At 36.7% G+C, this 13051-nt stretch overlaps 1 protein-coding gene across 1 annotated transcript; it reads right to left on the bottom strand.

Annotated features, from left to right (window-relative positions):
- Positions 1-3686: 3686 nt before the first annotated feature.
- On the bottom strand, positions 3687-7861 carry LOC149253570 (large ribosomal subunit protein uL2-like). Its single transcript, XM_089459964.1, has 2 exons — positions 7334-7861; positions 3687-4362 (listed from the first exon to the last, which is right to left on the bottom strand). Exons 1-2 carry the CDS (start codon positions 7771-7773, stop codon positions 4017-4019), a joined length of 786 nt encoding a protein of 261 aa, XP_089316090.1. The 5' UTR covers positions 7774-7861; the 3' UTR covers positions 3687-4016.
- Between the last annotated feature and the right edge of the window lie 5190 nt (positions 7862-13051).

Below are 13051 nucleotides of genomic sequence, written 5' to 3'. Positions count from 1 at the left end.
AACTTATGTAAACAATTTTCTTTATTTTAATAGAAAACTTGTTAGTTTTTTCTTTGTTGGAAAACAAAAGCCATAGTATTGGCCCAAGATATTGTAACAAAGCTTACTCACAAATTAATAATATCCATGGCAAAGTGGATGAATATTCATGATTAAGAATCTTGTTATATTCTAGGTTTATTGTAATTTCTATGTGCTTATTAATTAAATTTAAATCACTATAAAATCATTATTTTAATTTATATGATAAAATGGCTCATAATTTATAGCTATTATTATGTCATATATTTTAATGTGATATACATAGTATGATTTTTTATTTTAAAAATGGTTTATAATTTTATTAATAAAAAAATTACAATATAATAAATTAAATTTTATTATTTTATTAATTAAGCTTACATTTAAATGTTCAAATTCATTCACAAATGCTACATCTCCCCCATACAGCTTTATATTACTTTTAACATTTTATTATTTTTCAATTAAACAGATACGTAAATATTTTACAAACATTTACACCACTACATTGCCCCATACATACAGCTTTATATTATTTTTAACATTCTATTATTTTTCAATTTTACAAACATTTTCACCACTACATCGCACCATACTGATATGTAGATACCTCTCAGCACATTTCACTAAGCAAATGATAATCATAGTTTACCCATTTTTCAAATCCTATCCAGTAATGAAATTGTAGGAAAGTATTCCCTAACACAATCAAGGCTCAGACTTTTCGACACCTTGCTTTTGATAAAGACATGAACTCAAAATACCAAAGGTAAATGGAATTCACAGCAACACACGACATAAATAAAACATATCAAAGGATGTTTATTTTAACTTAATAAGGTCCAAATCTCTCGAGTTGAAAAGAAAGACCTTCATGCCTTTCATATTGGCTATGTAACTAATACCGTTGGGTTTATTTTAACCAAATACAGGCCCACCTCTTTCGAGATGAAAGAAAGAGCTTAGTCCCTTTCATATTGGCTATGTAACTAATATTCACTGAGCAATATTTCTTCCCGCTTGTACTCTTCCAAATTTAGCGATGGATCCACTCCAATTTCCATCACAATCAGCTCCTATTTCTCATTAGCTCTATTCCTCACTCAAGCTGTCGCTCTTCACTGTTCCTCCTGCAATCACTCCTCTCATCTCCTCTTTCATTCATCAAGTGAAATATTAATCAAAGGAAATAGATGAATTACATTATTTTCTCTTTCATTAATCAAAGGAAATATATGAATTACATTATTCGGCTCACATTCTTAAAGATAGCTAAAAACCCATCTGGGGCGAATTAGACTAGAACCACAACTACTGCAACAAATTGCCTAAGTTAATAAATTATCTGACCAATTAATTAAAATCCTAACCTAACAAACCACACATTGAGGAGTTGGAACCACACATTGAGGAACCAACTCCTCTGGTAAAAAAATTATTTTCTTGGACCTCTGGATCAAAGAGTATTAAAAGTACTACGGATGTCCCTGCATCACAAATGGATTATTTTCAATGGAAAACTAGATTCGTTGTTCTTATCCTTGTGTTTTAGTAAAAGTACAACCTTCATTGCAATTTCTTTTAGTAAAAGTAAAAATTTCACTGCAATTTTTCAACAAATTAGAAGCCTCTACTACTCTTCATTGTTTTTCAAGTTCAAACTCCAGCAAAACACACTTCGTTACAAATTCCAAGTGGTGTTGCGACGTGTAACGGCAATGCTCTGTTTTTAACCACGAGACAAGACCACAACACAAATCTATTTTGCAAAAACTATTATTCAAATATTTAAATCAAACGCAAAACTCTTCACAAAGGTCGGGTATTACAATAAAAGCATTATCTTGCAAACTCTCGGGCAAGCACTATTTTGGATTCAAATCTTCGACAAACTTACAAGAAAAGGCCAACAGATGATATCATCCATCTCTTCCAAAACAGATATCCTGATATAGCCCAAATAAGAACTCTAGAGATTAGCCCACATTTGTATTTCCGCCTCACAGCACGAAGATGTTTCAAAGTTATTACAGTTTCTACAATTATGACCTCAAAACCATACTTTGTCAAGAACCTTGCCATGCCAAAGATAAAAGGCCCTCCAAGACAACAATAAAATACCAGACAGGCTTATTCATACATATTACAGTCATGACCCCTGCCCACTTCATTGAAGACTACCACATGGTCATCTTTTGACTTGCGTTGTTATCATTCCTCAGCTAACCTGGAAAAAGTTTTGTAAGTTGTAACATGTCAAGAAGACAAGGGTGGAAAGACTACTAAGTTGACAAAGGACAGAATAGAGATGTACCATTTACCTCAAAAAACTAAAAATCCAATAACAAGCAAGAAAGTTACGATGTGATATTGTAAACAATACCACTTGGTATCAGTTTAATTGCCATAGAAGCTGGGCCCACCCACTCTCCAAGATAAGTTAAACCAAAGCCACTAGACTTCGCATCAGGAAAAACCTTGAGGCAGAGGCTTGCTCGACTCATATTGGCAAACACTCGAGACAAAGGCAAAAAGAATTCAGATCATGAAATTTGCGAAAACTTCAGAAAATAGGGGTAAAATCAGTGAACAGAGATTGAATTTCCCGTTGACTGTACAACGTTGACTTAGGTTGGCCAGAAATTCTGTGACACTATTTTATAGTAGTGGGTATTTTACCATACGGCTTCTGGTGAAAAAAATAAATTTAGAGCTTGTAAAGGCTTTTACCCAATGTTTTAAAACTCAGACTTGACCTTGGAATCAGCCTAGGGTCAACTCAGACTCGGGCTGATTTGAATTTGATGACTCAATTTAATAAAAAACACATATTTTTAAATATATTGTAAAAATTTAAAACCATGATTGCAGAATTTGATGACTCGATTTAGTAAAAAACACATAAATTTAAAAATATTTAAATTTTAATTGAAAATATATTGTAAAAATTTAAACCATGATTGCAAACCATCAATCAGAGAAAATATGCAAACTCTGCTCATGTATATGCTTTGTAAGGGTGAATAATCAAACACGGTATTAAGTGTGAATACACATCAGAAACAAAACGCATAATCAATGAGCTTCTACTGACCCACTACAAATCATTAATCAACATAAATAAATAAATAAACTTTTCCTTCAAAATTGGACCACGATGAGGTTGAGGACCAACTAGGCCGAGTTGGACCGGTGATGTTCCCCAGACCAAACAAAGGGCCAAGTTGACTCAATTTGCAGTCAACTAAATCAACTCGGTCGAGTTTAAAAACACTGCTTTTACCATTCATTGTTTCATGCCCAAAACTGAGATACTGAAATATCACTGGCACCTAATAAATGCAGAGAGAACTTCGATTTCTAAATTTCACCATTTCAAGCTCAAAAAAAATTGATTCGTATTAAATAATAGACTGATTAAACACACTAACGCATCATGGGAACATCCGTCTGAATTGAGTAAAATATAACTGCTCTTCTTTTATGTTGTTCAGCCAAAATATGTTCATGAAAATCATCTTCTAAAGATTTATTCTAAAGAATCAGCTGAATTGAACCTAACATTAGCACATCTTAAAGCATGCATTCAATAACATAATAAGCAATTCTCACAAAAAGCACATGCATGGACTAAACAAACAAGAAAATTCTTACAAGCCAAAATATAAAATGGAAACATAGATGTAATTACCCAACTGAATATAACACACTGAGCGACAAAGAAATGTATCTTTCCTCATTGTAATAGCAAGGGCCGGCCTAGGTTCTATCATCCTACAAATGTTGACGCTTAAACCAGTGATCTAAAAATGTTCACCAAACAAAATTCTTGAACAAAACTTCAGTAAACAAAGAAATACTCGGAATTTTAGTCCCACACAGGCCAAATCTGAGTGGCAATAAATCTTACTCTTGTTTGTGAACATACCAAAATGTCCAAATACACATACGGCATAAACAACACCTCTTCCACCTAATAACAGACGAGGAACACACTAACTGGTTTTGTCGGTCTTTGCAGCAGCTGATGCAGCTTGTCCACGTAAACGACCAGTTCTTCTTGCAGCAATAAGACCAACTTTCTGCCCAGGTGGTGCATCACGGCGCACAGTACTGGCATGACCAATATGCTGATGGTTACCACCACCATGAGGATGTTCAACTGGGTTCATAGCCACACCACGAACCTTGGGCCAGCTATTTCTCTTGACTCTGTACTTATGGTATGCATTTCCAGCCTTGAGCATGGGCTTTTCAGTCCTTCCACCACCAGCAACTTGACCAATCATTGCTCTGCAACTGCTCGGCACTATCTTCTTGGCTCCAGAAGGTAGCTTGATCCTGAAATATATTGAATAGAAGTATTAAAAAGGAACCTACCAAATGCCTGTCCAATGTTTGACATAGAACTAAAAAAGCTTAGAAATGTATATACGATGAAAACAAAGAGAATGATTTAGTCGGATTAACATAAATTTTGGAGAATTTAGACAAACTCAACAATTTGAGAATGTTTGTCCTAATAATTGAACTAAATATTGAATAATAACTAAATTCCACATTCATACCAAATAAAAAAACAAAGTGCATGTTTGATGAAATTCATATAAATAAGGCTTTCCGAAGGTTACAAATGTTTCAAAACAATTCAACAAATCATGCATACAAGAAGATGTAACTAAATAGAAAAGTTGAAAGAGTAACATGATTAGGCATGTGTCAGGGCACCCAACAAATAGTACATGAATGTATGATGCAGATAAAAATACAGGAAGGCACTAAAATCATTATGATAAAATGAAGTTCAGCAGAAAGGAATAAATCTTAATGTTACACAAAGTTCTAGAAACAACTACAACAATTCCGTTCGGATTTGAATGTTACGCATAAATTTTACGAAATGATAACAATAATACCGTAATCTAACACTCATACCAACAAAGTCACTTACTCAAACAATCTGGTTATCAAAAAAAAGGGCGAAATTCTTATTATTAAAACTGATGATTAAAGTAGATTGGAAGAATTATCTGGAGCCCACGTGCACATGGCAAACGGGGCCACAAAGGGCAGACCACAAATTAGCCTGCTTGCAAAGGCCAAGTGGCCTAAAAAGAAAAAATGCTTAGGCATGTGACCTAGGGAGATTGGAATCCTGTCTGGCAGCTAGAAACTCCACCACCCTCGCATTGAACAAGACTCCCACAGGCACACAAGACCAAACCTTATTGGCCCTGCCTACAACTAGTACTCTACAGGGATTAACTTCCTCCATATACACCTATTTAAGCATGCTAATTCAGCATAGTCAATTATCAAGAAAACATTTTTTGATCTAGCAAGATTTACTTAAGCCTTGGTAACAATAACGATGCATTTATAACTGACATGGCCTACAGGACGGAATTTTCTTACAAGTTTGGGTTTATAACTGACATGGCCTACAGGACGGAATTTTCTTACAAGTTTGGGCAATGCTTAGCATAGAGAAAAAACACTCAACAAAATAATTAACCACTCCAAGAAACAAACACATAAACATTTAATTTGAGAATGTCATACAAAGAAGCATATCTGAACATATTTTCCAAAGCACTTCTCGAAAGAAAAAAAAGATACACAGAAACATTCAAATACAACTACTGAGGAAGGAATGGCACTCCAAGCACAGATAACTCGAACAGTTATGCCTAATATATGATTTTAACGGCTTGTTACCAGAAACATTATGTCACACCTGTGTTTCTAAGTGAAACCCATCTGAAAGAATTTAGGAACAAGCACGTCATAAACACCATTGCTGACAGCAGTTTACTGTTTTTGACCAGGAAACAGATTTCTCAAGAAACAACCTACGATTCTCAAGAATCACGTCCATTCATCAGAGAAATAGACCCTGCACTTGTCAAGAAAAGCATAAAAAATGCTTACATAAAAATACAAAGAATCCATCACCCATCTAAATATAAATTGATTTAACAGCAAATCGAAAAAATGTACATGCGAGTTGCAGTGATGCACCTACTATTGCATTTGGAAATAAAGCCAGATTTTCTTTAACCAGAGGCCATGGAAGATGTAGTGTGCCAAATACGTAGGCCTAGTTGTCTTATGAATTGTTAGAGATGGGGATTTTCAACATTTCCTTTTAATTTTTTTGTGCCTGCTATTACATGTAGTTAACTCTCTATACATATTTTCAATAAATTATTTCCCCTAAAATATTTAGCAGTCATATCGATCTTAAATATTGTTTTAATAATGTGCGAATTTGGGAACATTACATAATTTGGTCGTGTGATAATAGTGGCGTTACATTTGTTTGTCGTTATAGCTTGTTAATCCTTGCATGAGGAAAGTATTCAAAATTAAACAGGATAAGATTCAAACATAAAATCTGCCCGTTACGTGTGTGCAAAGCTGCCAAGGGGCTCACTTCGAAACAGTAAACTACAGACTTCAAGCAGTGCGCATTGGTAGGTTATTTCAGCCGCCAAAAACCAACATTGTGGCAGATGGCTTTGTGGGCAGAAGAAGAACGGTCGCTTTGTGGGCAGCAGAGTTTGGTACGAGACAATAAAGGGTAAGATTCATATTTCACCTCTGCATCGAGAGATGTTATCTTTTGTATTTGATAGCTTGAGAGAATGATATGCGGTGCTTAAGTCAGGCCCCTGGATGTTTGAACCTTCGGAGCTTGTTCTTCTTCAATGGCAGACAAATTCTGCCCCAAGGTTTGCACGGAGGAACAAACTATTTCTCTACTATCACGTTTATCAATGCATTACTTGAACCCAAATGTACGTAATTAGAAACGATCTGCAGGAACAGATAACTCTGGAATGTGAAGGGCAAGAATGGATTCAGATTCTGACGAAAATGTGCCATTTACGTGCAGATTCTGCCATCGACATAGAGACATTATGATAATTTGACCTCTGAAGCATATAGCCTATAGAAGCAGAGGTATTCAGACGAAAAAAAATTCTACTTAAAATCAAAATCGAAGATCACTGATGATAAGGCTTCACAAATCGTTCAGTAGAAGGTGTACGAAGCGCAGGAAATCTGGGATTTCATGGAACCTACTCGCAACACTAATGCAGAACTCTTGCAACCTCGGGAACTATTACGTCCAACCCTACTTTGTCATGGTCTGCTCTGTTTCAAGATCTCTAAAAAATTGCTGGGGGTATTCTCAGTGTGCATCGAATAGATATGCATTTCCAGCCATTCAACAGGTTTTTGCTGCTCAGGAAACCATTATAAAAACGCGGTGCAAGAAATTTAAAACGCACCAAGAAAAACGAACCTGCTAGTGCCATTATCAAAGTTGTGACTGACGACGATAGCGTAGTCTCCCGAAGCTCGGGCAAACGAACCACGGTCTCCGACATGTTGCTCCACATTGCAGACGATAGCTCCCTCAGGAATAGATTTGAGAGGTAGCACGTTGCCCACGGTGAGATTGGCCTTCTTACCGCAATAAACGAACTGGCCCGTATACATACCCTCGGCTGCGATGTAAAGTTCCTTCTGGTGCCTATAGCGGAAGGGATGCCTGAAAGTCACCCTCAAAAGCGGGGCACCCCGCCCTGGGTCATGAATAACATCGGAGACAATGCCCTTGATGTAGCCATTGCGCTCCCCATAGTCGAGGCTGCGAAAGCGTGCAGGTCCCTTCCTGTGATGCGTGTGGGATCTGAAAACCGACCCCGCTCCCTTCCTCTGTGCTCTGATCACTCTTCCCATTGCTACACTACACTACTAGAGTTTCCTCTCCAACCCTCCCTCCCCCGATACAGAAAAACCCTAACGCGAGAATTTTCTTCAAGCCAGGTAGTTTGCATTTTTAACGAGGCAAGAAGCTATACTGCGCGATCTGGGAATTTAGACGGCTCAGATCGTTTCTAGGGTTTATTCAGAGGGTCAAGATTGATATCATCTCAACGGATGGGATTCTGCCTTTGAATAGATCGGACGGTTTATGTGGTGAGAACTATTGTAGAGAGGAGATCGGTCGTGAAAGCGGTTCCAAAATGCCACAAGTGTTCTATTTTCACTTATTAAGTGAATGTTTTGTTTCACATTAGGTTAAGAGTTGAAAGTGAAAAGGATTTATATTTCAAGAGATTTCATCTCTTTTAACATTTTATATGTCTAAAATATTAGTATTTATAATTATAAATATAATTTATTACCGTGATGTTTTTTATTTTATTTTATTTTATTTTTAAAATTTTATTTTGATTAAATGAAGACTCAAAATGTTAAACATAACATTACATCTTTATTTTAGTAGAGAGTTTACATAGATCGTGAGATTTGTGGGCATGTTTGAATTCCAAGTCATACTCCTAGAGAGAGGTCATCAAATTGTCAATTTGTTACCCTAGCTCCTTTTGCACGAACAATGATTTTATAGTAAGGTGGGGGATTATTACTTTTGTGTGGCTCTTCACGGTATATGGCCATAATTGCTCAATTGCCTTATACATTGCATAGGCTTGCGTGTTTGTGTCACGATAGTTTAGTTCAAAACCTTGTAAACTCGTACTCATAAAGGAGATTGGCCTATTGTCTCCCTGGTCATCTTTTTTAGTGAGTACACCTATTAATGAGAAATCAAAGGCAAAGGTGTACAATGAGAAATCCTTGCTAAAATAAGGACTATAAAAGGTAGAGCCTTGTGATACGGCATTTGTTATTCCATTGAAATCCTTCTTTTCCATAGTAGTCTATTTAAATTGGGTGTCCTTGATTATCTACTGAAAATGCTTAACAATCTAAGCAAAAATCATATACAAATATTCTCACAAAGTTTATTTTGCCCAAGAAGTACTACATGGACTTCTTGCTATTGCGAGAAAGAAATTTGGGTGGTTGCTTTCATCCTTTTTGGGTCTACATAGATACCTTTCTTGGAGATCATGTGGCCTAGAAGGTTACCTTTAGCTACAACAAAGGTGCTCGTTTTCAGATTGAGTGAAATCCCATATTGTATGCAGCTTGAGGTGATGTGGATGATTTGACCTTCATTTGCAGAAGACAGTGACATCATCTAGATATACTACCATGATATGCCCTATAAGGTCCCTTAAAGTTATGTAAATTGCACGTTGAAATGTGGCATTGATGTTGATCAGCCCAAAAGGCATCCATATATAAGCAAAGGTCCCCCACATGGTGTAGAAAGTGATCTTCAACCTATCTTCTTGTGCAACTAGCACCTACTAATAACCAGAGAATCCATCTAATAAGGAAAAAAAAAAATAGGTTGAGACTTGTTGGAGGTTTTGTTTCATAGGGGGCACCATATAATTGTCTTTATTTGAGGCTCCATTAAGATTATGAAGTATACACAAATCCCAATTTCTCTTGATTTCTTTCTCACTGACACTAGGTTTGATACCCCCATGGAATGTTGAACTTTAAAAATTATTCATGTATCCACTAAGTTTTTAAGCTTTTTTTGTATTAATGGCTCTAGTGTCAAATATACCTTGTGTAGCTTTTGTTGAAATGGCTTAGCACCCCCCTTAATTGGAAAGATGTGTTGAATAATGCAGGTGTCATATGTTTTCAGATCATCATATGTCCATGTAAAAATATATGTGTACTTTGTGAATATTTGGACAAAGGTATGTTTTTTTGCCCTTGATTAACAAACTTTGGGTTGTGATCAATCCCAAAATTCACAAGTTTGTGCATCAAGGTGAGACTATGAGTCTTAACATTGATATGTGCATAAAAACGAGACTACAAATCAAAAACAAAATTCAAGGGACACCATTGTAACCACCCCTCCCACATTTACCCAACGTCACAGACCTATCAGGGTAAACATGAGACAAAGAGATTACTATGACATGACCCAACCTCCTAGCTTCAATTAAGGAAGTGGGGCCTACAACTGACCACTAACTGACAACTTGCAACATTCCATAGGGCTACAAGGACACTCAGGGGCCAAAGAACCACCCCAGGTGACCAAAACCTAAGTTGGGGCTCCCTTTCACACACTTTAACCCCCAACCGCATGCATGACAAGGCCTCTGTGTGATTATAGGCCTCCAACTACATGCACAAGCTTGCTTGGGTGTGATTGTGACCCAAATTGTCCAATTCAGAGGGTGCGGTTCCAAGATTTGAGCCTAAATTCCAAGTTAGCCTCCAGAGCACTGCCCAAATCTTCCGAAAACTTCTCAGAATCATTAATGACATGACAACAAGGCTAAACATACAAACTTGAAGGCAGAACTTGACCTAGATTGCCTAGAACATAACAGACATTTCGTCAAACACATGGCAAACATGTAAGCTACGAGTCATGAATGCATATATGATCATAAAAGTCTGAGATTCATCTGAAAATCACCGAGGAGGCCCTATGCCCTCTCCACATAGTTGCAACAACACTTATTATTACATTCATTCATCAACTGATCAATAGTTGAACAATTCATGACAACATACACATCATATGAACAACATATAACGAGAAAATAACCCAACATATAAACCATGGCAACTCGGCCATAATATCGCCAACATAATTACTACAAATATACATGAATCAAAGTAGAGAAATAACTCATATTAATATATGAAAATCCCAACCAAGTCAAGGAATTCCTCGTACCACCTAACCATAGATTAGGTTGAACCAAATCTCTCTTTTAGCCAATCACCCCTATGCCATATTACAAGCATGAATTTGGGACCTCATGGAATAAACCAAACAAAACCAAACCAGTGGTTCCAATGGCCACCACCTCAACCCTAAACTTGTGATTCCACCTCATAGTCAAACATCACTAACACCAACCAAATTGGTCTCTACCCAAGTTGTCCAAGGCTCTAGGAACTAGTAACTCAACCCACAACCTTCCAGGGCTCTAGATCATTTGTCCAACCCGGTTCTAGGGACTAGTAACTCAACCCACCAAGGGCTCCAGAGCATTTGTCCCAACCTAGGCTCCATGACTAGTAACTCAACCCAAGTTGTTCTAGGGCTTCCAGAGTGTTTGTTCCAACCCACAACCATAAGGAATTATGAGCACCAATAAGAAAACAATCAAGTGAAAAACCCACAACACCATGGATATCCAGGAAATGGCAAGGCAAGGCTAAAACCACTATCAATCCAGGAAATCCTCCATGCCAATTACAGATCATAACCAGATAATCACATGCATATACCATGCATCCATAAATCAATAAGGAATTCATGCATGCAACCAATTACCTGTAAAGTAATCCAGTTGTAGTTATTGATCCAACCTTTCCCTTGCGCTTTCCTGCTTTTCCTTACCTTCTTTCTCCAATCCAAGTTAAACTAGAGTGCTCCAAGTTTTCTCTAAGTGTGCAAGAGTATGAGATAATGAGAGAATTGAAGAGAGCTCCAAGCTAAAACTAACAAAAAACTGTGAACTGATCCTTAGAAGCCTTTTTAACATTGAGTCCTCTTGTTTCTTCATTTTCCTTCAATTTCCCTCTCATGCAGATATGTCACCTTTCACCTTCCTTTTCTCCTATTTTCCTTTATATCATAAATAAAATTCCAATTATTGCCACTTCTCCTTTGCCAATTTCTTTAGCCATTAATTAATCACAAGTGATCCCAATCACTATGTTTTGCCCAACATTCACCTTGGAATACGTGTCCCATGAACTTGGTCTTATTTTATTTACATAGAGAATCAACCAAGGACTGTTACAAACCCCTCCCCTTTGGGGGAACACTGTCCTTGGTGTTCAATGACACTTATAAAGCAACAAAACACACGTTGCCCATGGAGCTTTATAACACAACTCATTGCAACATTTACATCATATCATATGACCATTATAACATGAACACCATATCGCATATTGGAGCATTATAATACAACTCGATGTAGTATTTACATACATAGGCATAACCAAAACACAACATAAAAACACATATATCAAGGCACACCTTCTCAACCAACAAATATATAAGGATACATAACCTACATATGATCAACCATCTCCCATGTAGCTTCATATGGGCCAAAAGTGCTTCCACTACACTTTAACTTTCTTGATTGTTCGATTCCAGAGCATGAGCATCTTTCACTGCAAAATACACTGAGGTTTCGACTGGAATTCTCCTTCTGGCTCCACCTACAATACAAACCATTCAATCACATGATCAAGATCTTTCACGTACTTCTTAAGCAATGATGCATGGAAAATTGCATGGACTTTCACTGTTGGAGGCTGTCGAGCCGTAAACAGGGTCTTTTTCACCTCTATTTACCCCACATTAACTTATCAATCCAAGAACAATTTGTTATCTCAAAGAGTGTACTCAGTTTGAGGTGGTCATTTGTCAGAGTAATGCTAGTAGTATAGTGCTCAAAATACAAGAGTAAACGGATGCTTAAAACAAGATCTACTTACAGCAAAGCACTTTAAGACTTAAATCATGCATTCAGAAAACTAAGCGAATTATCAGTCAAGGGTACAGTAACAGTAACTCATCCCTCTGTAAACTGATGTGACTAAATATAATCAAGGAACAGATCATCAACCTGGGAACTAGACAACAAATGTCAATGCTCACTACAGTCTCAGATCGTTCAAAGCAATGACAATGCAAATAACAGGAAATGGAACAACAACTATAAATGGAACAACAACTAGTTCTCATAAACAATGAAACCTTATTCTAAGGAAATAAAGGCAGCAATCGTATCCTACAGAAATCAGATAACAGTCTTTACTCTAAGAATAAATCAGACAACAAATGGAAATAGAACGAAACTGATTAGCAATGAAATATAGAACAACACTTAGAGCCAAATGTGAATGTACAGTAAACCAAAATAAATAACACACACAGCACACCTTGATATTGAGAGAAACAATAATCTGACTTCGATACCACAAATATTAATCTCAGTTACAAAGAATAACGATTGCAATTTGTAATGGAACAACAATGTTAGTTGAACAACAATCGCGATTAAGTGTAAACCATAGATGAATACAGTAATACCAA

The sequence above is a fragment of the Pinus tabuliformis genome, chromosome 7 (assembly GCF_031772625.1).
Source record: "Pinus tabuliformis cultivar Carrire ecotype Pingquan chromosome 7, CPIR1, whole genome shotgun sequence".
Classification (NCBI taxonomy): Eukaryota; Viridiplantae; Streptophyta; class Pinopsida; order Pinales; family Pinaceae; genus Pinus; species Pinus tabuliformis.
The sequence above is the reverse complement of the archived record's forward strand: the minus strand, read 5'-3'. Positions and strand labels throughout refer to the sequence as shown.

Bases quoted from the DNA above. Each gene is read 5' to 3' on its own strand.
- LOC149253570 (XM_089459964.1), bottom strand. From the start codon at position 7,773: ATGGGAAGAGTGATCAGAGCACAGAGGAAGGGAGCGGGGTCGGTTTTC. The intron at 4,363-7,333 runs GTTCGTTTTTCT...AATATATTTCAG, and splicing joins TTTGATAATGGCACTAGCAG to GATCAAGCTACCTTCTGGAG.